Genomic DNA, 24,373 nt, shown 5'->3' on the forward strand with positions numbered 1-24,373 from the left:
GCTCAGGCTGCAATAACAAAACCACAGACTGGCCAGCTTAAATAACAGAAATATATTTCTCACAAAGGCTGTAAGTCTAAGATCAAGATGCCAGATAATCTGGTTCATGATAAGGGTTCTATTCCTGCTTTGTAGAGTTACCTTTTCACTGTGTCCTCACTTGGCCTTTCCTCTGAGTGCGCAGCTCAAAGAGAAATACCTCTCTTCCTCTTCTTATAAGGCCACCAGTCCTACTGGATTAGGGCCCCACCATTATGACCGCATTTAATCTTTATTACCTCATAAAGACCCTATCTCCAAATACATTTATACTGGGTGTTGGGGTTTCAACATACAAATTTAGGGGGGACAGATTCACTCCACAACACACTGGGTTATTACTGAGGTTAGATCTTAAGAGATTTTTGCAGTTTCTATTCTTATCTTCTTGAAATACTTTGTTTCTCATGTGAAAAAGCCCAGCCATTCCTACCAGAGGAAGAGAAGCCACAGGAAAACTAAGGTCCCCCAGCCAACAGCCCACACTAAATACCAGATACATGAATGAGGCCACAATGGACCATCCAGTTCCAGTCAAGCTATCAGATAACTAAAACCACATGAGTGACCCCAGGTAAGACTAGCAGAAGAACTGCCAGCTGAGCTCAATCAAAATTGTAAAATAGTGAAAAAACAAATGATTATTGCTTTAAGTCACTAAATTTGGGGACAGTTTGTTACAAAGCAACAAATATCTGATATGGCATACCTTCTTGTTCTGCTTTTTGACCTAGACCTCTGAACTCTATAGGATTTCCCTCGACCTCTCGAACGACTTCGACTTCGTTTTCTTCTAGAGCCATAAGAAGAACTACTGCTTGAACGGTGCCTGCGTCTGAAATAAAATATAATCAAGTATCATTACTATAAAACATCTGTATGGGCATTAAGGAGAAATTATCCAGATTCTAAAGAATCATCTCATTTTTACTATGTCTGACTCCTTAGAAGCAAACAGATAAAATGTTACTCCTCTTGAACAGTCAGAAGACTGATTCATAATTTAGAGATTGGATTAGCTACTAATTAAGACATTAGGGGTCTTAAGTAGTATACAATCCTTCCAAATATTATTAGATAATATGGTATGAGAACTATACCAGTTTATACCTACTTGTTTACAAAGAACAGACAAAAGATTAAGATGTACAGGCTGGTCCTAGGGGCGAAAAAAAATCTTTTGGTTGGGACCTAACCCTCATAAACATATAACTACTAAAAGAAAAGTGTTTTATTTATTCTACAATTTTGAAATAGATAAACAAGATTATATTGTATAGCACAGGGAAATATACACAAGATCTTATGGTAGCTCACAGAGAAAAAAATGTGACAATGAATATATATATGTTCATGTATAACTGAAAAATTGTGCTCTACACTGGAATTTGACACAACATTATAAAATGATTATAAATCAATAAAAAATGTTAAAATAAAGAAAGAAAGAAAGAAAAAAGAAAAGTGTTTTACCCAGAAGAAATTAAAAGTACAAAAACATTTTTTAAGAAGTACAAAAACATATGAACTCTAAAGAATATTACTCTCATTACCATATAAGTAAAATTATGCAAATCACCTTCTGTCATAAGAATGTGAGCGAGACTGAAGATCTCTGGACCAAGATCTTGACTTTGACCTTGATTTTCTTCCACCTTTCTTTCGGCTATATGTCCTACTATCTGAAGAACTACTTGAAGAAGACCGTCTACGGTGTTTCTTTTTTCTCTTGCTTCTGCTTTCTTCTTCAGTATCTGAGGACCGGCGTCCCATTTCTAAAGGTTTAAATTCAAAGAAAATTATTCTGACATAATGGAACAGTGGATGAAACTTAATATAGTATTTTTTTTACTCTATAAAAATTTAAGATGTTTTATTTAAAGCAAAATGACAACATATGAGAAACAGCTCTAGTACGTTCTTCTAGTATTATTAATTAACTGTTTTTATAATTTATGAATAATGTAAACTTGTCCTAAATTTTTTCAAATGTCTCTTAAAAGAGTCAATCCTGAGGACAGTTCATTATAACAATTTTCTTATCATTTAAATTGCACTTATTGTTAATTATATGACATTTGGTTTAGGGATCTACTACCTAATTCTATATTCCCACATTCCCAAAGATAAAAGATATTTTACTATCTTTTAGTTACATTTTTCTAACTGAAAATTCTAAAATTTTAAATGGATAAGACCTCATTAATCATCACCAAAGTACAAACTGAAACAATTAACTATAATCACTTCACTTGTGAAATTTGGGGAAGGAAATGTTGACTAAAGTACCAAAGCTGATGATGTACTATAAACTAAGTACTAAAGTAGAAGTCATCTCTTCACACTGCTAGTACCTATATAAAGTGGTGATATAATGCTTTCAAAATGCAACTAAGCAAGTTAAATAAAGAGTTACAAAAATGTTGATGCTTTTTTAACAAAGCAATCTCATTTCTAGGAATATAGCTGAAAAGTTTTTCTTGAAAGATATTCATTATAGCATTATTTAAACCTGTATGTACAGAGATTACAATTTAAGAAAATATGTATACTTGAGTAAGAGCAAAAATGAAAACAACTGGTAATATTTAAGTGGTGAAACTGGGTAATTTTTTTCTTTTTAACTGTGTTCTATATGGCTATGATTATATTTGTATATTTAGTATACAAAAGGAAAAAACATACAGAAATAGACCGTCGGTTTTTATAATTAGGTATTAGCTTAGCTAAGAAGCCTATTTGTCTTAAAGTTAAAAGGAAGATTCATCTTATGTAATGGTTAAGATAGTTAATGATCAGATAAACAAAACTCTCACATTTTCCTTTAATATTTATTCAAAATAAGCTAAATAGCCCTACCATTAAGAAAGCAGTATGTTAAACTACAGCTTTGTTTTCAGAATCAGGTGAGCCATATCTTCCCTGAATCCAATGCAATCCTAATTGAAAACCACTGTCAGGACTTAATTCAAAACTTAAAGCTATTTATCTAGAGCCAGAATTAGACTTTAAGTATAGTCTGAATCTCCAAGCTGTTCAGATTTCTAACATTTTGTAGTTCAACAGAACATTGGGAAGACTTGGTCTTGAATCATTAAATCACTAACATACCTAAGGCAGTTTCCTCACTGAAAATGAAACTGCACTGCGTATAAGATCACTATGATCTTTTCCAACTTCAAAATACTATGATTATGAAATCCCACATATGCATAGTATACATGTATATATATTTAAATATGTGTATGTAATATCCATTTACATATTTATATTATATATAATATATAACCACATATCTCTGTGTATGTGTGTGTTTTCATTAAGGAATCTGTACATAATTGGGTAACAATGATCATCTAAGTTTTCTTATTTCCTGTCTTTTTCTTACTTTCTTGTTTTCACCTTTAAACAGTTAAGAATTTTCTTTACCCAAAAATAACCACTTGATTAAGGTGAGTTTTTATTATGTTCTTTTTATCTGATTTTAAAAATACTAAAATGAGAGTAAAGGATAAAAAAGTATGAGTGCACCAGGATAAAAAGACCAGAATAGAAAACAACAGGAAGACAAGTAGACAAGATATGTCAACAAATTTTTAGCAAATGAAAAACAGATGCAGGATTTAGATTAAGAAAACTGAATACCCAGCAACTTTAGAGAATTCCAAGAGGAGAAAAGCCAATTTACATAGCAAAAATCAGAAGGGATCAGGAATTTGAGACACTAGATACCAGAGCTGGCACAATGAGGCATGGAACTAAAAGACAAGGGAATTGGTTGAAATCTGTAAAGGAAGTAATCTCCCAGGTCCCCTTCCCCATCCAACCTAGATAGGTGACTATTATTCCCCATTCCCAGCAGGAAAGATGGTTTATTTTGGAAAAATGATGAAACACCAGGTGAAGCACCAGGTCCAGGAGCACAGTAGAAGAGGGCAGAGTGATGCTTGACTAAAAGTTAAAGGGAGTAAGTGAAAGTCTACAATCTAATAGCAAATACTATAGCCCTCTGTGTGCTTAGATCCACCAATTTGAACAGAGGATTCTTTTCTGAAAAAACTAAACAGTACCTAGAAGAAGATATATAAATATTTAAAAGGTCTCCCCAAAAAAAGGCCAAGCCCTCACCCAATCACCCTATATCCAAGCCCACAGTTAAAAAGCCCAAGCCTTAAACACAGTAAACTTTTTTGTAAAACTTTTTTCTGATAACTTTTCAGTAATTACACAACAAAAGAAAAACAATCACAGGATGAAAGCCTTCATCATACTAGACAGAAACCAAACAGGAAAAAAAAAAAGCAACTCATAGTAAACCAGGAACAAGCAGAAGAATAGGAGGAACATCCATAGAAAAGGAGACAAAGCTTAAAATTTAAACAAATGATACTTTGTAAGAAATACAATACAGTTAGAAGATACTACCAAAGGACTCATGGAAAGTAGAAAGAAAAAGATAAAAAATTGGAGGTAAAAGAGTATCAATCCAGAAAGTACAATATCCAATTGACAGGCATTCCAGGAAAAAAAAAAAAAAAAAGCATAGAAAAGAGATAAAGAAAATTATCCAAAGAATAATTCAAAACAATTTCCGAAACTGAAAAACAAGAATTGCCCTAAATCCCTGGGACAATGAATTAAAAAAAGACTATACTAGACATACCTCATTAAAACTTCTGACACCAGGAATATAAAGAAGACCCTAGAAACTTCTAAAGATTAAAAAAGAAAAAGGAGAATCACAATAAAAGGCATCAGGCTTCTCAGTAGCAATATCACAAACAATGGAGACTTGCCTTCAAAATTCCAAATGAAAATTATTTTCAACCTAGAATCTATATCCAATCCAAACAGAGATCTAATATTAGATCAGAATAAAGACATTTTCAGATATGCAAAGGCTCAAAATTATACCTCACAGTCACTCTTTTTTAGGGAAGTACTGAAGGATGTGCTCCACCAAAAGAGAGACTAAACAAAGATGATCTACATTCAGAGAACAAGTGACCTAACACTCAAGATAGGTTAAAGAAGTTCCAGAATGATAGCAGGGATTCATCAATGAACAAGACACAAAAAAATCCTTGCCCTCAAGGAGCTTACATGCCAGTATAGGAGCAGTTCTCAAAATGGGTTCTAGAAGCCCCTGAGGGGATCCCAAAGACCTCAGGGGATCCAAAAAATCAGAACTATTTTCATTATAATAGTAGCATAATTTACCTTTTTCACTGAGTTGACTCTTGCACTGATGATATAAAAACAATGACAAAACTGCTGGTGCCTTAACAGGAATCAAGGAAATGGACCAAACTGTACTAGCAGTCATTGCATTCTTCACTACAACACATAGTTTTGTTTTTTCTTTAAAGGGGTGGGGTGGGGGGGCAGTTTCACTTAGAAATGTACTTGATAAAGCAGTAAAAATCATTAATTTTATTATATTTCAACCCTTGAGCACACATCTTAATATTTTGTGTGATGAAATAGGAAATACACATAACTACTGCTGCAGACTGAAGAATGATGGTTATCTTGAGAAAAGCATTTGTGCAACTGAATCACAAGTCGAACTAGCTGCTTTTATCATGAAATACCATTTTTAAAGAACTGACTATGATTATTCAGACTTGGGTATTTGATAGTCATTTTCCTAAAAATGAATGGAGTCATTTACTTCAAGGAAAACTGACATTATTTGTTGCCAATGATAAAATTTGAGCTCTCAGGCAAAAATTATAATGTTGGGTAACTTGTATTCACCACCATGAGACTGAAAGCTCCTCTGAACGTAAAGATTTCTCTGATGAGATCAGCAGTGATATTAGTAAATGTGAATTTTTAAACTATTATATAATGAAGGGTGTCAACATTTGGAAGATACGCGTGTCAGTGAACCAGTATTTTCCAGTAGGCCAGTGCTGTACATGAATGTCACAGAATCATGTACGAGTGAAAAATCCACTCACAGTGCAAGACAGACCAACAGATTTTAATGTATAGAGCATGAAAAGGTCACTGATATAGTTTCAAATACCACATTGCAACCAATCTTTAAGAAACTACTACCTGACAAGTTTTGGTGTATTAAAGAAGTAGTTACCAGAAAAGGTTACTAAAATATTACTTTTCCAACACCATATCTGGGTGAATCCAGATTTTCTTCATATACTTCATTCAAAACAACTCATCCCAAAAGACTGAATGCAGAAGCAGATAAAAGAATCTGTCTTCTATTAAGCCAGGTATTAAAAATTTGCAAAAATGGAAAATAATGCCATTTTTCTCACTAAGTTTGTTTTGTTTTGGAAAATATAGCTATTTTTCATATCAAATATGTTATTGATGTTACCATATAATGGATTTATTATCACTATCTTAAGTGGATTAATAAATATTTCAAAATTTTCTGTTTTAAGTACTATAAGAGCAGTATTCTAGATACAGCCCATACAGATAAAAAGTTCCTGGGGGGTCCTCAATAATTTTTAAAAATGTAAAGGGATCCTAAAACTAAAAACTATGAGACCCACAACTCTAAGGTACCTACAGTCATTTCCATCCTCCATTATGTCCAGCTTATTAAGTCTCTGTATAAGGCATAAAGAAGCAGAAAAGAAAGAAAAGGACACACATCTAATTATGCATCTTGCCAGTGACCAAAAAAGAGAGAATTAGAGGTGGGTATAAATTTTTCTATGTTTTAATTTCAAGTAACATAATTCATCCATATTAGAATGATTACACTTAACTCAGAAAAGCTAATGAAAGATATAAATGGAAGTTCTTCTTCCTTAGAAGAATTGAGTGAAAAAATGTTGAAAAACCACTGTCACAAAACTACAAATATTTTTTCAAGCAACACGTTTACATTTCAAAAGATTATATTAAAGTATAATTAATTGCAAAAAGAGAAAGTAAAAAACCACCATATTTCTTTATTATGGTTAACTTTAAATGTTTATTCAGAAAAGGAAGTTAACACAAAAAATAAATCAGAGGTAAATCCAAAAAATGTCTTCTCTATCAATGACAGTACTGAATTCCTACCCACCACCCTAGATATACACTTACCTCCAGATTTCCATAATGTCACTAGCATATAATTGAATATATTTGCTCATTCAAGTCATGGTGGTCAATTTATATTACACATTCCTAGTAAGGAAAAACTGTTTTTATTTAACTCTGTTGGTAAGGTACAATGGATAGAAAGACATTAAAGCTCTTTCTGATAAAGGCAATGATGAATTGAGCACAGATTCTTAGCAGTCCCAGAACCTAACAATTTTTCAATCTACCTGTAAGCTGAAAAGGCAACACAGGGACAGAACTCCTATGGCTCTCAGTTTTTGGTTCTCACTCCAGTCTCTGTTATTTCCTGGTTGTAGCCTCATGATCACAAGCCATACCCAACTACTTCCACTACAGAACTGAAGCCATGGCAGACTACAGCAAGACATCAATTTACAAAAACATCTTATTGTAAAGTTTAGGAGACTGATTCAAGATGTAGAGCCAAAATGTGGTCATTCGAAAGAGAACACAAAAGCAACCTAAATGTCTATCAACAGATGAATGGATAAAGATGAGGTATACATACACACACACTGGAATATTACTTAGCCATAAAAAGAATGGAATAATGCCATTTACAGCAACATGGATGGACCTACAGATAATCATACTAAGTCAGTCAGTCAGAGAAAGACAGGTATCATAAGATATCACTCATATGTGGAATCTAAAAAATGATGCAAATGAACTTATTTACATAACAGAAACAGACTCACAGACATAGAAACAAATTTATGGTAACCAAAGGAGAAGTGAGGGAAGGGATAAACTAGGAGTTTGGTACCAACATATACACACTACTATATATAAAATAGATAAACAACAAGGGTCTACTGCATAGCACAGAGAATTGTATTCAGTATCTTTTAATAACCCATAATGGAAAAGAATCTGAAAAAGAATAGATATATGCAAAACAATCACTTTGCTGTATACCTGAAATTAACACATTATATATCAACTACACTTCAATAAAAAAAAAATCATTGATTTAAAAGAAAGAGAGTTCAAAGGCAAACACAAGTAGTTCCTTTGTTTAGTTATCAGTAAAGGTACAAGAAAGTTATCTTTTTCAGAAAGCAAGCAGAGAGAACAAAGATTCCTAAAGGATATGACAGCTTACAGTTATTTCTTCACTACTCATTCATTAGTATACCAAACTATAATCTTTTTTATCTTGGACACATGACCAAAAAGAGATGGGTGGTGGGAGAACAGTCATTTAAATGTTAAGTCCACCTCCAAAGGTAGAGAAAAGTGAAAATGGGGTTAACACCTTTTAGCACAGGGAGAAATCCATAAACAAATACAGAACCACCCAAAGGCAGTAAAAGAACTAAGATAAAATTCTAGCCTAACAAGCATAATAAAGCAAAACTCAAAAGAGGTACAGAACTGTCAAAACACTCCTCCCAGCACAACTAAAAATTTGCAGACTAGCATCTTTTTTTAAAGCATTATCAGTCATAGGAATTTCCTCTCAATGGTTTGAAAATGAAAGCAGGAAACAGATCTATATATCTAGTATAACAATCTTATTACAGAAGTTTTCCAACTCATTACACAACTTTTTGCTGGGACTAATCAAGTTGGTAAGGCCAATTAATAGGTGTCAGCTGGCTTATCTTTCAGTTTCAAACATTTACAACCTTCTTTTAGAGAAACACACAGTAATGAAGTGCTACCACTTAGCAGGAAATCTCCTTTGCCTGCAAAAAAGTGAATATTTATAGACTCTAAGGCTAAAGGGGCTTTCAAAGGATACCCAGTTTCCTCACAAGGTTGCACCTGTCACATCTGCTCCAATCCTTAAACCTGAGAATTCTGCATATCTCCTTCACTTAAGAGCTTTTCCGGCTAAGTTCAAACATGACAACTTGAATACTTTTTTGTGACAACATATTTTAAGTTATTTAACTACCTGGTACCTAGTTAGTTGAAACACAAATAGGTCACTGCTAATTCCGAAAATGCAAAAAACAAAAAAAAATTGATTTCCAGTGTGCATTTAAAGATATATAACCTCAGTGGGAAATAAAGGTTGACCTAAAATCAAGACCAGGCACTATGTGTAACACTGTATTATAACCTCTCACCAAAGTAAACAGTTTAAGGGTAGTCATATGCTCTTGGTCTACGACCACAAGGCCACAAGTCCTGAAGTCAAGGAAATAGATGAGTTTTTAAGGCAAGAATATTTATTCGTTAAGGAAGGAAAGTCTATTTCACCTTTCACTATCTCTCCTCTCGGCAAGCGAGGGAGACCCGGGAAAGAAGGGGTGAGGGGGTCGGGGAGGAGTTGGAAGGGGAGGCGGATTTAGAGACAGCGGAGTGGATAGGGCAGAGTGCACCAGGTGGCAGCCTCCCTCTCGTTTCGCCCTACCTAGAGCTAGTGACGAAGCACCGTTTGCATATTACAAGACGAACCCAGAAACCCAAAAGCAGCTATTAAGAATCAGGGATTGGGGACAGGGGTGGGGGTGACAGGTGGGAGAGACGTCAAGGAGAGAAGCGAGGGAAAAGAGCTGGCTAACTCTCCGTCACCATCTCTAGACTCAGGGCCTAGCCGGAGGCCTGCGACTGAGAACCACCCTAGAGCCACCACTCTAAGGCCCCAGCTTGGACCTCGAGGGTCAGAACCCGCCAGGTGAGGAGCGCATGCGCACTGTCCCGTTCCGTAAGCCGCGGGGCCGCCGCCGCCGCCGCCACCTCCCGTACAGACTGCGCCAGGCCCGCGCCGCCTCACGCCGGAGCAGGGCCTCGGAACCCCTCAGCCAGGGAAGCCGCCTCCCACGCCCCGGACGCGGGCATCACCTGGATCTCGGCCTTTGGGCTTACACCGCCCGTAGACTTGGAAGCGCCGCAGACGCGGAAACGTTTCTTCAAATCTGGGCGCCGCCGGCGTCCTCCGAACTTGCTTCAGTTTAATCTCACCGCCTTCCTGGTTCCAACGCCAGGCAGCGTCAGCCGAGCTTTCGAGTGCATCGATGGAGACGGCCAGGCGTTAGGAGTGCCGAGGGAGTAGATTGTCACGCCGCCAATTTTTTGTTTGGTGTTGGTTTTACGTGCTTGATTATTTTATTTTCTTGTTACCAAAAAGCAATAAAGGTGGGAACTGAAGAGTGTTGCCTTGGTAATCGTCCTTATCATCACAGATAATAAGTAAACAAATATGCATCGTAGGAAGTTATGTTTACGACACCCACACGTAACAAAATTAGTTGTTTCATGCTGGGAGGGGAGGAAACTGGTCCAACAATAATAAATCATGGGAGTGTGTCTGTATAGCGTCAGAGTCGCGTGTGATTACATTGTAATGATTTATTTATAAAAATGCATTAAAAGTCGGGGTTACTTCTGCCCTGAAGGTGAAGGCACAGGTTGGGTGCATATTTGTTTCTCACGTTATAGTAATTGGTTGGTAAAGGAATGAAAGAAGACCGCCCGAGGCAGGGAGAGGAGGTTTCTTCTGCAAAAGAAATTAAATGTATAGGCTTTTTGTTGTTGTTTAAACCTATAGAAATTAAAGCAATTCAGCATTTTATGTAACTCATAAGACTATCTGTCCTTGTATGAAGATCATTTTTTCCTTATTTATTCTAAGTAAGCAATTATAAGGAGGTAAATTGTTGGCCTTGGTTTGGGTCGACTGTGAGAATCAACTCGTTCACAACTGCCATATACCTAAGGTACAGTTTTGCACAGACATGTGAGATGGTGAAAATCACCTCCACAAATATATTTCTCATAAATGACTGTTCGTTAACTAACCCGTTTTGAGAGACCGTTTTAAAGCTTAACTACAATACTACATGTTTATTTTAAATAATTCAACAGCTGGAATGGGGAGGAACCTTTGAGGTCCTGAATTTTATTGGAACCTGTATACCTGTCTGCAGGCTGTCAACTGAACTTTACTCTCAATGTTTTTTACTAAAACTGCATTTTGAAATGTCCTGTCTCTGGAATATATTTGCAATTTAATGAAACAACATCATTAGAACTTGGTAAGCATTTATTAGTATATGATTTCAAAGCCTGGGTTTGGGGGGGGGGTGCTTAAATTTCCCTTAGGCCAGTAGGAATCCATGGTTAGACACTGCAGATCTCTCATAGCTCCATCTGATATGAACACTACTATTCATAAACATACAAAGAGCAACATGCCAGCAAAATCTATGGGAAAATCTATTTGGTATGAATTATACACTATTGTATCAGAGCCTTCCCTGATTAGCTTTAAATTGGTCGTCTTTCTCTCAAGTTCAGAAGATGGAATTTGAATTCAGACTTAAAAGTCATGTGCTTGAAAGGGCAAAATAGTAGTGAGTCTCCTGATCCCTTAACAGACTTTTAATAGTGGCTGTTTTGGAGCTGTTTGTGAATACATATTGAACACCTCAGTTTGAGTGTTACTTGAGCACTCCATGCATTCAGCTGACACCATTATTTATCACTCTGCTAAATAACCTTAAAAACAGATTTTCATACAGGATTAAAGTTTTATGGTTATTCCCCGCTGATAATACAAGAATTAAAGTGGTCACAAATAGTAACCTAGTACTAACTAAAATCATGTTTCTAAATTCATATAACTTTGGATAGTATATTTGAGTCTCTTTTGTAGTGTAATAAAATAAAAGCAAGTACTCATAATTTAATACATAACAGCTATTGCTGTTGGAAACCTAAAGATCTTAATTATTTCTCCAAAAAGTATCAATAGGTGAAATGTTTTAAAAAGAAAAAAGAAAACTTCAGAATTCAAGAGAAAAAAGGCAAAGTAACAATTCTAAAAAGTATGATTTCCATCTTTCTTAAATTCATCAGCTGTGAACATCTTAATCTGAGTAGTGTAGTATGAGAGTTATAAGTAGCCTCTATTTACATATATTCTAGAAACACTAGTATATTAGGTTATAATATACTCTCTTATTATAAATGTTTCAGTTTGCTTTGATGGAACCTTTCAAAGTATCTGTTAACTTTGTTTTAATGCTTTAACCAATGGGTGGAAGACAGAAATCACAGTTCTATAATTGCTTTTAGTTTTACTAACAGTATGAGATCAAAAAATAAGAACAAGTTACTTTTAACATCAGAAAGCCTGTATTAATATTCAGACTACTCAAAAATGCCACACTTGAAGAGGCAAATTTATGTACACCATCAGGTAAACTTTCCATATACAAATATCCTTATGTGAAGGATACATATATGGCCACATTTCTCACAGCAAGCCTTACACAATATGGACAAGTGGCTCAAGAATGTAGGTGTGTCTTTCCATATTACAAACTGTTTTGATGAAAATAGTCCAGGGATATAATTCTAAATCGTAGCTTAAAGAGAGAGGGAGAAAAAAACCTTTCTCATGGCTACCATTTCTTTTTGAATACTCCACGATAAATAAAATTATATGGGGAACAAACAACGTCGATTTTTTTTTTCAAACTCAAAGAGTTTTAATCACTTGCTTTTCAAAATTAGGAAATCAACTAGAATGTTTCCCATGATGCTAAAGAAGAGTTTCCCTAGTTCTTTGTGGGAGGGGTCCGGGTGCAGAGAGTAAGGGAGAAGGGGTAGGGGTCCTGAAACCTCAAAGAGGGAACGAAGTTAAACTGTCCTTGACCAAGCAGGCGCTAAGGAAATACTTTAAAATGGAATCTGTCAGCGAACAGCTGCTTGGGAAATGTGTTAAATCGACCGGCGGCTTCGAAACGGGTTTGTCCGTAGAGGAGTCAGCTTGGTCTCCACGACGCGAATAGCCGGGTGAATCACAAACTCCCTGGGGTGGGGAGCTTGGTGACGACCCAGGCTCAGCTCTGGCTGCGGGCCGGGAAGCACCTAAAAGGAGCTGCGCGGGCCTGAGAAACTGTCGAAGACCCTGACTTTGGGCAAGGTTCTGAAGGCAAGATGCCAGGATACAAGGTTTCGAGTGGGGATTGGGGGACCGGGGATGGAGGAATGGGATACCGGGTCAGGATACGGAACTGGGGTGCGGGGCGCCTGATGCAGGGCAGGGGGGCCGGGCAGCAATGCGGGGCCGAGCTGTTGCGCGGCACCCTGACGCGGGGCGAGGACATAGGGTCGGATGCCAAGTCCGGATACCAGACTGACTCCAGGAGCCGCGCACTTGTCAGTTTCCTCTTGGCCACGCCCCGACTGAATAAGTCCAGCTCCCCAGTGTTTAACTAAGTCGTGACACCAACGCAAAATCCACGCCTAATTAAATTAATTAGGGATTCTTGTCAATCCTGGATTAATGGCCAAGAGCTCAGGCGGCCGAGGTATCCGAAAACCCGGACGGCCTGGGACTTGTCTCTTCTTCCCACCCCCTTCGGTCCCCCTTTGCTGTCCTCCCACTCTAGCCCCAGCCAGCTTCGACTCCAGCTTTAATCAATCTCAATCTCGCTTTCCTTTCTTTCTATCTCTCCCTCTCTCTCTTTTTTCTCTTTTTCTCTTCCTCTCCTCTCTCTCCCTCTCCCCCTCTCCCCCTCTCCTCTCTTTCTCTCCCTCTCCCCCCACCTCCCAACCCCACTCCCCCACCCCCAGGTAGTGGCGCGGGTGCTTCCCGGGAAGGGGCTCCCTGCGAGTTGCGAAGGGGAGGTAATTTACTCAGAACAAGGGGCCGCCTTTGCGAAGTATAAATAGTGAGACTTCAAGCGCTGTGTTGCTATCAGATCTGAACTCTCCGCAGGAAGAATTGTCAAAGATCTTAACATTGAACAAGCGCGCTCCGGCAGGGAAGCATCAGTTCCCATTTCCCTCCGGCGGCCCCCGCCCCTTCCCTCTTCCTCTTCTTCCTCCTCCTCCTCTTCTTACTTCTTTTTCTCCTTCTACTTCTCCTGCTCCTTCTTCTTTCTTCTCTTCTTTTTCTTCTTCCTCCCCCACCCTCTCCTCCCCTACCCTCTGCCCCATTGATGTGTTATTATTGGGGGGGCTGGAGCAATAAAAAAAGAAGAAGGAAAAAAAGAGCGGGGCTCGGCTGGGAGAGGTTGAGCGCGGGGCTGACTGGCATCGGCAGCGATGGAAGAACTTACGGCGTTCGTCTCGAAGTCTTTTGACCAGAAAGTGAAGGAGAAGAAGGAGGCGATCACGTACCGGGAGGTGCTGGAGAGCGGGCCGCTGCGAGGGGCTAAGGAGCCGACCGGCTGCGCGGAGCCCGGCCGCGACGACCGCAGCAGCCCGGCAGTCCGGGCGGCCGGCGGAGGCGGCGGAGGAGGAGGAGGCGGAGGCGGAGGAGGCGGAGGAGGTGTAGGAGGAGGAGGAGCAGGCGGAGGAGCTGGAGGAGGGCGCTCTCCCGTCCGGGAGCTGGACATGGGCGCCGCCGAGAGAACCAGGGAGCCGGGCAGCCCGCGGCTCACCGAGGGTAACGGCCTGACCCCCGGCCGCGGTTCCTTTTCCCGCCTTCCTGACTCCTCTTAGGCAGGAGAGGACCCCAAGGCCCAACGGGGAGGGGGGCGGAACTCGGAGAGGGCCCTTGGATTCCAGCTTCGGCTGCTAGAGTGATGGAGGGGTGGGAGTCCGGTGGTGTACACGGTCGTGGGTGGGGTCCGAGTGTGTGTGTGTGTGTGGTGGGGGTGGTGGGGCGTGTGGGGTGTGCGCGCTCCCTTCTCAGTTGCTCCCGCTACTTCCATTTCACCAAAACGCATTTTCACCAACCGGAGGATGGGCCCGCAGCGCTGACGGCCCGCGGGTGGATGGGGAGGTTCGCAGGGCCGGGCTGCGGGAGGGGGTGCTGGCAGCCGCTGGGCCAGGCGGCAGGATTAAGGTTAGCATCTATCGCCGAGTTTGTGGGAGTCCCTTACCTAGGCCCGAGGAAAATGAAAAAGAGAGGAAGGGGGTAGAGAGAGATTGGGATTTCACCCTCGAGTCGCCCCAGGTTTCGGGCCGCCGCTAAGAACCACTCTAACTCCGCGAAGACCCTGGATCCCTGAATCTTGGGGGCCAGAACTTCCCATTCTCTTAGAGCTATGAAGGGAGAACGAAGCCAAGGCCGGCTAAGGTCCAGGCTGTGCTGTTTCTTTCGGTGGACACTTTAGGCTCTTGTCTGTTTGTTTGTTTGTTTGTTTGTTTGTTTTTCGATATTTACTGCTTAGCATCATCCAGTGCTCTGGCTTTGTGGTGGGACAATCTTTTGGTGCCAGCAAAGTGTTAGGCAAAGGCTTTTTCTAAATGGTGGAGTGTCCTGTACCAATTCAAAGGAGTTCAACAATAAAATTAATTTGGTGCTTGGTGCCTGCAGTAACTGGTGTGCTGCCATATTTTTCCAATTAAGAAAATATGTGACATGCGTAGAATCACATATTTAAGCAAGCAATTAAGTTGTTTATAATACGGCCTGTTCCTGTTTAGGCCAGTAAGTGGAAATTTGGGGGCGAAATAGAGATTATATTAAGTCTATTAATCAACTGGAAATGTGGACATCTTTCTCTTTGAAGCCCCCAAAGTTTGAGAGGCTTCCACTATGGATGGCATGAAATAAAAACAAAGCCTTCTCACTCATTTGGTGGAATCTGAAGGGTGTGTTTTGATATTTAAATTTCATTACAATATCAGTGGAAATATTTTCCTATTAACTTGGCTTGAGTTTGTGTTATAGTGTTTATCCACTTCCTAGAGGAAGGACAAATGTCCACAAAACGAAGTCTGAGAAGTAGAAATACAGGCAACACTTAAAATCACCGTATCTAGAATGCCAGGCTGGGCTGACATCTAGAGGTTCTTCTTACCCCAGAACGGGTACCAGCTACTCATAAATTTGGAAAGTGATGGCATAACTGTCAGGTTGTCCAGTGCAGCCTCCCCTGCCTGAGTCCACAGCTCGAGGCCCTGGGTACACCAGTGTGCCGGACCACGAAGTTAAGGTCTGAATCCTGGGCGTGCGAAGTCCTAGGATTGCTGATTTCCAAGCTAAGGGGGAATATTTCTCTGCAGGCCAGCTCTTCCGGAGATTATTTTTAACACCCATGCTGATTGGGATTCTGGGCTGGGAAGAACAGCAGAGCCGCCTCGATTATCCACATTCAGTGTTGGCACCTTAAAAACCCAAGACTCCAACTCAGGCTCAGAGACTGAAGGTTCCAGAGGGCAGCTTATGTTGATACCGATTACCCTGATCACAACCCCTTGGCCCATGTATATAAATACAGCCACATTCCTCTGGTGTCTCTGTACGCTCACAGTCATGGAGCTCTTGTTTTGAAACGGAGGAAGGACAGGAAAGTGGCAACGGATGTGTGCAAACCCGAAGAAGAAAAGTGCATATTTTATTGAACATCGGAGCTGCTGGTTGCATGAAAAACCTTTGGGCAACCAATAGAAACCGAGGATCGCGAATATTCTGCTTGAACCTGTTGATCTCTGTGGGTTTAAGCGTTTAGGGTCGAGTCTACCTTTCCAATGGGGAGGGAGAAGGAGCGAACAGAGGTAGTGGTCTGTTTCGCAGGCCACCGGAGGCTGGTTTTCCACCTCTGGCCTTGTGGCCCGGTGTGGGCGGTGAGCCCTCTAGGCCGCCAGCATGGCGTGGGCGCCTCTGCTTAGGCTACCGGGACGCAGAGGGTCAGGGACTGCCTGGTTGCCTGTGGGCTGTGGTGGGGTTTGGCCCGAGCCCTGGGTCAGCACAGAGCTCCGGGGATTTGGCTCCCAGAGCCACGCAGCACCCGGGTCTTGTCCTCCTGCTTTGACCCTTCGGCCCAATTTTTCCCAAATTAGACCAGCAAGTTTGAAGAGACAAGAGAGCTGGCGGTGGTGGCCGGAGCTGGCCTGAGAACGGCCCAGCACTCTAGGAATAGCCAGTGTGAGAGGCCAGTCTCTGGCTTCGCAGCGCGCTTCTGCCGGGGTTGCGTTCTGCAACCCGCAGTGTGCGGCGCTTTTGATTTCTGTGCGTGCGTGGGAGAGAGTGAATGCAAGAGAGGGTGAGGGAAATTGATTTGGTGATGGAGGGGGAGGGCAGGGGACAATGGGCTGGATAGTGAGGAGGTGAGCTGGGGCCACAGTTGCGGAAAGGATGAGTGAGTGAATGCCCACCTTGCCCGCGGGAGGCCACCCAGAGTTGATCTTGTCGCATCTCCAGGATCCTCTTCCTCGCAGCGGGTTGAGGAACTGGACAGAACTCCGGGAGGGGGCAGGATCTGCCACCCTTCTGGAAACAAATCTGGTAATAGGATTTGCTGTGTTGGTTTTTGTCCTTGTGTGTGTGTGTGTGTGTGTGTGTGTGTGTGTGTGTGTGTGTGTGCGCGTGGACATACGTGTGGCCTTGTTCGTGGTGCCCACTCCAGTATCCCCGGAGCTGAAGGATCGCAAAGAAGATGCGAAAGGGATGGAGGACGAAGGCCAGACCAAAATCAAGCAGAGGCGAAGTCGCACCAATTTCACCTTGGAACAACTCAATGAGCTGGAGAGGCTTTTTGACGAGACCCACTACCCGGACGCTTTCATGCGCGAAGAACTGAGCCAAAGACTGGGGCTGTCCGAAGCCCGAGTGCAGGTACCCGGCTGTGAGGAGGTCGAGGCTGGGCCCAGGGAGCAGAGGGGCATGACTGGGGTTGGAGAGTCCCTTGGCAGACACACGACGAGGGTGCGGGTTCAAGTGTCTGGAGTGAGGTGAAAAGGGAAGAGAGGTTTTATTTTCCAAAGTAGATCTCAGTCTTAAAGCCCCCCCCCCCCATCCCAACATATGTTCCCAGCAGAAGAAAGCTGTGCTGGGCTTGCTCCCAGAGTTTCTATAAACCACACCCCCCTCGCCTCACGATCCCTTTAATGTGGTTTAATCCTAATGGGCCTATTTTTATAAGCCTTAAAAAAATCCCACAGAAAACGTTTTATCTTCTGGATGCCTTAAAAGTAACAACGAATATTTTGTTTGCCTGAATTGGGTTTCCTTGAGGCCCCCCTGCTCTGGGATCTAGGTTTGCCAAGCGGATATGCCAATTAGGTTTATAGACATACAGACTATAAAGAAAATTAGCAACTGTTAAGTGCAGAAATTTACAGTCTGCCATTAGCGGTCGATCTCAAACTGTGTGTTAAATAGTGGAGAAGTAAATGCGTTTTGGTCACTCTTTGTTTCCTCACTTAACCGGGAAAGAGAGCCTGAACCTACAGAAACTTGATTTTAAAACAGTTCACATACCTTAATATTGACATTTCTAAAGTCTGACCCCCAGAAAGTACCAAACTCAATGAAGTTAGTATTACAGCAGATTTTCTTTACTGGTTATGGAGGTGAAAGTAACAACAAAACTAGGCTTCAAAGCATTTAAGGTAAAAAATTATATACATACACGCATATATATCCTTTTAGTTTTATGGAAAACGAACTTAAATGTTTCAGATTGTATTTCCGCTCAAATAATAAAATAGGAGAAAATGATGGTCATTATTTGTTTGAACACATGGAGCAGTTTTAGGCCTGAACATCTGCAGCTGTTACAAAGTATCACTGTAACAGATACTCCCTAGGTCTCTGGGCGCAGAGACCACCATCTGTAGTGAACTATGCAATTCTTATGGGGCTTCCCTGCATCTTGTAATAGGATCAGGACAAAAACAGAACCATTTCGTTGAAGGGGAAAAGTAATAATAGGCTGCCCTGGTCATCACAGCATCAACAGCAGAGCCTTCCTTTTTAAACCTCTCCTGCTTTGCTCTGTGTACTGAGATCTCTAGAGGCTCAGCAACCCCTTAAAGACATGATGATAATTATTACAGTTGTGAGCATTAGTATCTCAGTTCCAACTCTTCTAGGGCAAAAAAGAGGCAAGAAGCCTCAGGCCATGTGAGGTACACAAAGGATGCCACCCTGGCATGAAATCTACCCTTCTTTTACACTAAATGGCAGGGGAATTTTTGAAGATTTACATCGACTATGACTCTTGCTTTCAAAAACAAGAAAAAGCTCTGAAGCAATATTTTACTTTCATGTTTTTTTAACATTAATTTGTGAATCAGTCAATATGCTGTATTATTGGAACAATGCTGTATTATTGGAGTATAAAAGCAAGCTTTATTTGAATTTTTTTTTAAATCTGCCATACTGCCTCTAAAAGTTGGCAAGTTTATCTAAGAAGGTAATATCTGGGAGAAGATAGTATCCAGTTACTTGATTCAGACCCCAATCCCATTTCACAGAATGCTCTTCTTTTCTCATAGTAAGTGAACTTTATTGCTGGTATTTATTTTTTCATACTTTTGTTTAAATTTTGATCTATTTTCTGGACAATTCTCTACTACCCTAACTGCAAGCAGTGGCTTCCTCTATAGAAGCAAATTAGATTATCATGATAATGGCACAATTATTCTGCTACCGTGTTACACTCTGCTGCACAGAGGAACAGAGAAATTCTAAACTTCTTTGTAGTGATGGTTTTTTGACACTAATTACCTCTTCCCCTACTCTTATCCCCTCAACCCCCAGGAAAAAAAAACAACAACAAAACCAGAGTCACTATTTGCTTTGGTGTATGGTTTTTCTTGAAGATGAAGTTAATTAATATTACAGGCTATTAATGAGCACATTCTTCTCAGGTTTTCTGGGCAAACATTTAAACCCATTATCACTTTGTATCAGGTATCAGGGAAAGTTTTAGGCCTTGGGGATTCTGTAATTGTGGAAACATAAAACCAGGACTATAGTAATTTATCAAGAAACAAATTTATCTTGCAAAAGTCTGTGAAATCTGTCTATTTTTGTTATTCATTTACATTTTGTCTTCAGAAATTGAGACTGTTCTATATAATTCAAAAATTGCTTGTATATCTCTTAATCCTTGCCTAAAACACTGCTTTTTTTCCATAGTACTCTTGTAAATTAAAAAAAAATGAGTCATAACATCTAGGTTTTATTTTTCCCTCCAATTTGTAGGTTTGGTTTCAAAATCGAAGAGCTAAATGTAGAAAACAAGAAAATCAACTTCATAAAGGTATGTTTCTCAAAGAACATTTTATACCCTAAGTAGAGAGAGTATTAGAGAATATTGTTATTATGAAGACAGAAAAAAACCTTCTCAAAGATAACTATAGTCCTTATTTAAAAATCTGCTCTGAAAGCAGTTAATGAGAGTCCTAAAGTTTGGGAGTAAATTATATTGATTTTAATTATGGCAGCAGTTTAGAGAGATAATAGTCCAATTCCAAAGAAATTAGCTCTATCTTGGTACCATTTGGAAACTTGGGAAACAGTGTTAGAAATGTTAACCTCATTTCATTGTGTTTTGTTCCCTCATTTTTAACAGGCGTCCTCATAGGGGCTGCCAGTCAATTTGAAGCTTGTAGAGTAGCACCCTACGTCAATGTAGGTGCTTTAAGGATGCCATTTCAGCAGGCAAGTACAGCCCAGTTTCAACCTGTTTTTAACCGTAAAAAGACTTGGATGTTTGCTTGAACTGTTGAACATCTCCTCTCTCTGTGCCCCAATGTGGGTATCTGTACAGTTGAATAATCAATTTTCAGATGACTTAGTGCACCCTCTCCCTTTTAAAAACCTATAGTGTCAGGGGCCTACATGCCTAGTCCTTTCTGTCCTCATGGGAAACCCAAAGAAGCCTGAGGGCAGCAACCAGTCCTTTAAAAATGCACCAAAGGTTGCACTTGGGGAGAGGAAGGAAAAGCCTTTTGATTAAGATTTTGTCAGATGCAATACAGAGGTTAGTCCTAAAGTGCTTCTAAGGCAACTCTCTAAATATTTTTCTGGGTATTTTCTACCTCTTAGTCATATTAAATGTCTCTGACAAAAGATGAATGAATGAATGAATAAAACAAACTTCTAACTCAGACCTGAATTTTTGATTTTTTAATGCTGCAAACAAAGCTTCATCTCTAGTAGAGAGAGAAGCGTCAGTCTTCAGGGAAGCCCTGCCTCTGCAATCTCTTTCTTAGCCATAAAGAACCTTTAAGACTACATTGTAAAAGAATGGCCTGCAGCAATGATTTAATCCTGGGAAATCCCAGTGCTCTGAACTCCGCATTCTCCAAGCCTAAGGGCGTAATCCTTCCCCAACCAGTGCCTGACCTTCCCCAACCAGTGTCTGACCCTACCCAATCTCATTGAGGACCCCTGCTCAGGAGAACTGTGAAATCATGAATTAGCTCTCAGTTGCCAGCGTCCTGGTCTGGGGAGACACCTGGGTGCGCCCATGTATTGAGGGTTAGTGTTAGGGAGATCTTAGCTCTCTTGGCACCACAGGATCCTGGTATCCTGATGCTAGGCTTTTGAAGCAAGAGAGAATGACTGGAGAGAGAGGGGATCTTAAAAGGAGAGCCTTACTAGTCAGAAGGTGATCTGCAAGTCTGCAGCATCAGCACCACCTGGGAGATTGTTAGAAATGCAGGATCTCTGGCCCTAACCTAGACCTTCTGAATCAGAACCCTGCATTTTAAGAAGATTCCAAAGTAATTTTAATAGCAGTAAAAGTTAAAAATACTAACAGTTGCGCCACTTCTGAGAAGATGCACCAGCTCCTCTAAGTAACATTTTAAAAGTTTTGTATTTTGCTTATTGATATTTCAGTGCTTTAGTAGTGGGGTATGAAGTATATGACAGCATCAAGAGAGAAGGGTAAGGGCCCTAACCCTGCCTGTCCAATATACCATTGTTATTTTAAGGAGACCGATGTTTTAGCACAATAGCAGTGTCGCCCTCTGAAGGGCCCAGCTCCCGAGGGGGCGGCCACATTTCTGCAGATGAGAGTCCCTGGGGCCCAGAGGGGGATAACCCGAGCTGAGCTAGTTTCAGAGACTCAGGGGCACCTGAGTATCCCTCTGGCGCTCCAGATTCAGTAACAGACTGAGAAGGTCAGCCAAACGCCCCTTTCCCGACCCCTGCACCAGCCTTCCCCGGAGCCAAGCTGGACGCTTTTAATGCTCTGTTTCTATTCTGTTGTCACCCTAGGATAGTCATTGCAACGTGACGCCCTTGTCCTTTCAGGTTCAGGCGCAGCTGCAGCTGGACAGCGCCGTGGCGCACGCGCACCACCACCTGCACCCACACCTGGCCGCGCACGCGCCGTACATGATGTTCCCGGCGCCGCCCTTCGGACTGCCGCTCGCCACGCTGGCCGCGGACTCGGCCTCTGCCGCCTCGGTTGTGGCTGCTGCTGCCGCCGCCAAGACCACCAGCAAGAACTCCAGCATCGCGGATCTCAGACTGAAAGCCAAAAAGCACGCGGCTGCCCTGGGTCTGTGACGCCAACGCCAGCGCCAACGTCACGCCTGCAGCTTGGCCCGCAGCCTGCACGCCCTCCGAGCCCCGCTGCTTCTCCATTACCTGCTCCAGACTTCCGGAGCCGAACCTCTTTTCGCCCCGCTGATCTCCCCTTGCCCCCTTCCGCATCCTGGACTCGGAAGGCGGGACCAGGGATCCCACAAGGCGCACCAGTTCCGTGGCTCCTAACCTACCCAAGGGCCTAGAAATCGGCATTGTAGGGGCAGGTTTGGGGAAGTCTGGAGAGACACTGGACAAGAGAGTGCTGGGACAGTCGAGTGTGGCTCACGGCAAAACTGCACGATGGACTCTTGCGTAGAAATAAAAATCCTGTTGTTACAAAATGAGGAGGAAAAAAAGTAGAAAAGACGAGCCAGAGAGAAAAAGAGAAAGGAAACTTATTTCTTATTGCTATTCGGCAGAAGCTGAAATCGGAGAGAGAACCAAGGAACAAAAAAAGAAGTTAAAGTATTTTGTACATTAAAAAATATGGAAAAATAACGTGGACTAATCTCGAGAGAATGGGAGGGAGTTACCAACTTAAAATGTACGTTTTTCTTTTTTAAATATGGGCTAAGAAGGCAAAACAGAGGAAGAGGTATACTTATTTAAAGAATTAAGATGGAAAAAAGTACGCAGCTGGAAAGTTCACAGGTTTTGAAACTGACCTTTTTCTGCGAAGTTCACTTTAATACAAGAAATTTGATAAGAGAGGCGGGCCTCCTTTTACGTTGAATCAGATGCTTTGAGTTAAAAACCACCACGTATGGAAGAGTAAGAAGAGGGAAGACAGTATAAAAACAAGGAGAGGAAAAATGATGTTAGTACAAAAAATAATCACAGACAATGATTCTCTGAGAAATTATTATGGGAGAACTGTCCAGATTGCTGACAGTAAATTCTGGTTTGCATGTTACTTGTATTCCATTGATGGTGTCTCCCCCCTCCCTGCTTTACTGACATGCACTTAGCTCCATTTTCATCTTCAGTACGAAAAACAATACCTAAAGCGTCTGGAAATTGATATATATTTCTATCTATGTATTTTTTTTGCCCCATCTTTGATCCTGGGGGACAAAAGAAAAAAGCATTAAGAGAAAAAAATTACACTCTGATTGTCCCAAGAAAAGGGAGGCAGGTAGAAAATGTGGGGAAAGGAAAAAGAAAACAATGAAATAATGAACGTACAGCGCCTCACGTAGTGCCTGATACATACTAGGCGCTCAGTGTTAGTCCCTTCCCCTCCCCCTTTTCTTGTATTCCCTCTTGCTGATTTCCTGAAGTCCTCTTTGAGGACCGTGCTTTATTTCCCCCTCTCTACCCCATCACACTCACGTTAAACAACACCCAGCTAGATACAGGCACTAGGCTTGTGTAAAATATGTTGATACACACGAACAAAGTTTATTTTGGCTATAATGTGTGAACTGATGGTTGACTTTCAACATTTTCATTTTATCTCACAAAGGTGTATATTCAAGTAATTTTTTTTGTTTGTCTCAATGTAGCTATTTAAACTGGGGTACCCTGGATTAAGCACTCTATCCCAATTATCTAAAAAGCCTCCTTAGTTTTTTTTTTTTTTAACTCCTAATTTACAAGAAAGAGGAAAAGCTCCTTTAACTGAACTTTGGTATGCGGTTGAGCTTTGTAACTATTTGTTCTCCATGAAAACAAAATAATTTATATTTGCCATATTTTTTCTAGTGTATTAAGTTATTTTAAACAAAAGAAGATGCTGTTATTTCATGACGTGTCGGTACAAAATGTTTCCGTTTCACCTCTGTTAAACCTTTTAAATAAGTGCCAAGTTATTAATTGAAGACACTTTGCGATCAATTGAATGAAAATAGTATTGTTTCATTTGATGGAGTTCGCGTCATCTTTGTTCCTGTTACTATTAAACTATCCGGGATAGTCTTTCCTTCTTCCTTTTTGATGAATGTGTAACTCTCGAATATACTAACTTGGTAAAGTGCTTGCCTCTGCTCCTACGTGTCGCAATCAAGGGGCCCTGAGAATGGTGACTCTGAGTGAAACTCCCTCCCCCCCACC

The 24,373-nt window shown here is 41.0% G+C and overlaps 2 protein-coding genes across 7 annotated transcripts in view; one reads left to right on the forward strand and one right to left on the reverse strand.

The window, feature by feature from the left end:
- Positions 1–10,156, reverse strand: part of RSRC1 (arginine and serine rich coiled-coil 1) — a 349,746-nt gene extending 339,590 nt beyond the window's left edge. The window contains exons 1-3 of one of the 4 annotated variants that reach the window (XM_032485537.1): positions 9,928–10,156; positions 1,619–1,814; positions 749–874 (exon numbers count right to left, since the gene is read on the reverse strand). In XM_032485537.1, the coding sequence (XP_032341428.1) occupies positions 749–874; positions 1,619–1,812 (320 nt within the window). In that variant the 5' untranslated portion in view covers positions 1,813–1,814; positions 9,928–10,156. The remainder of the gene's footprint in view (positions 1–748; positions 875–1,618; positions 1,815–9,927) is intronic. The other 3 variants (XM_032485545.1, XM_032485521.1, XM_032485531.1) reach the window with 3 other exon arrangements.
- A 2,997-nt stretch (positions 10,157–13,153) lies between these two features.
- Positions 13,154–24,238, forward strand: SHOX2 (short stature homeobox 2). 3 transcript variants are annotated; one of them, XM_032485575.1, is made up of 6 exons: positions 13,154–14,485; positions 15,096–15,176; positions 17,397–17,605; positions 19,982–20,039; positions 20,352–20,440; positions 22,007–24,238. In XM_032485575.1, exons 1-6 carry the CDS (start codon positions 14,143–14,145, stop codon positions 22,298–22,300), a joined length of 1,074 nt encoding a protein of 357 aa, XP_032341466.1. In that variant the 5' UTR covers positions 13,154–14,142; the 3' UTR covers positions 22,301–24,238. The 3 variants fall into 3 exon arrangements, with proteins under 3 accessions (XP_032341466.1, XP_032341447.1, XP_032341458.1); XM_032485556.1 differs by lacking the exon at positions 15,096–15,176 and having other exon boundaries at positions 13,157–14,485; XM_032485567.1 differs by lacking the exon at positions 15,096–15,176 and having other exon boundaries at positions 13,158–14,485; positions 22,043–24,238.
- Positions 24,239–24,373: the final 135 nt, after the last annotated feature.

The sequence above is a fragment of the Camelus ferus genome, chromosome 1, assembly GCF_009834535.1.
Source record: "Camelus ferus isolate YT-003-E chromosome 1, BCGSAC_Cfer_1.0, whole genome shotgun sequence".
Lineage (NCBI taxonomy): Eukaryota > Metazoa > Chordata > Mammalia > Artiodactyla > Camelidae > Camelus > Camelus ferus.

What these genes read in the sequence shown, in the direction of transcription:
- SHOX2 (XM_032485575.1), top strand. Translation starts at nt 14,143, where the DNA reads ATGGAAGAACTTACGGCGTTCGTCTCGAAGTCTTTTGACCAGAAAGTG. An exon ending in AGGCTCTTGTCTGTTTGTTT is followed by an intron (nt 15,177 to 17,396) that starts GTTTGTTTGTTT and finishes TGCCCACTCCAG; the next exon opens with TATCCCCGGAGCTGAAGGAT. An exon ending in TGTCCGAAGCCCGAGTGCAG is followed by an intron (nt 17,606 to 19,981) that starts GTACCCGGCTGT and finishes TCCAATTTGTAG; the next exon opens with GTTTGGTTTCAAAATCGAAG.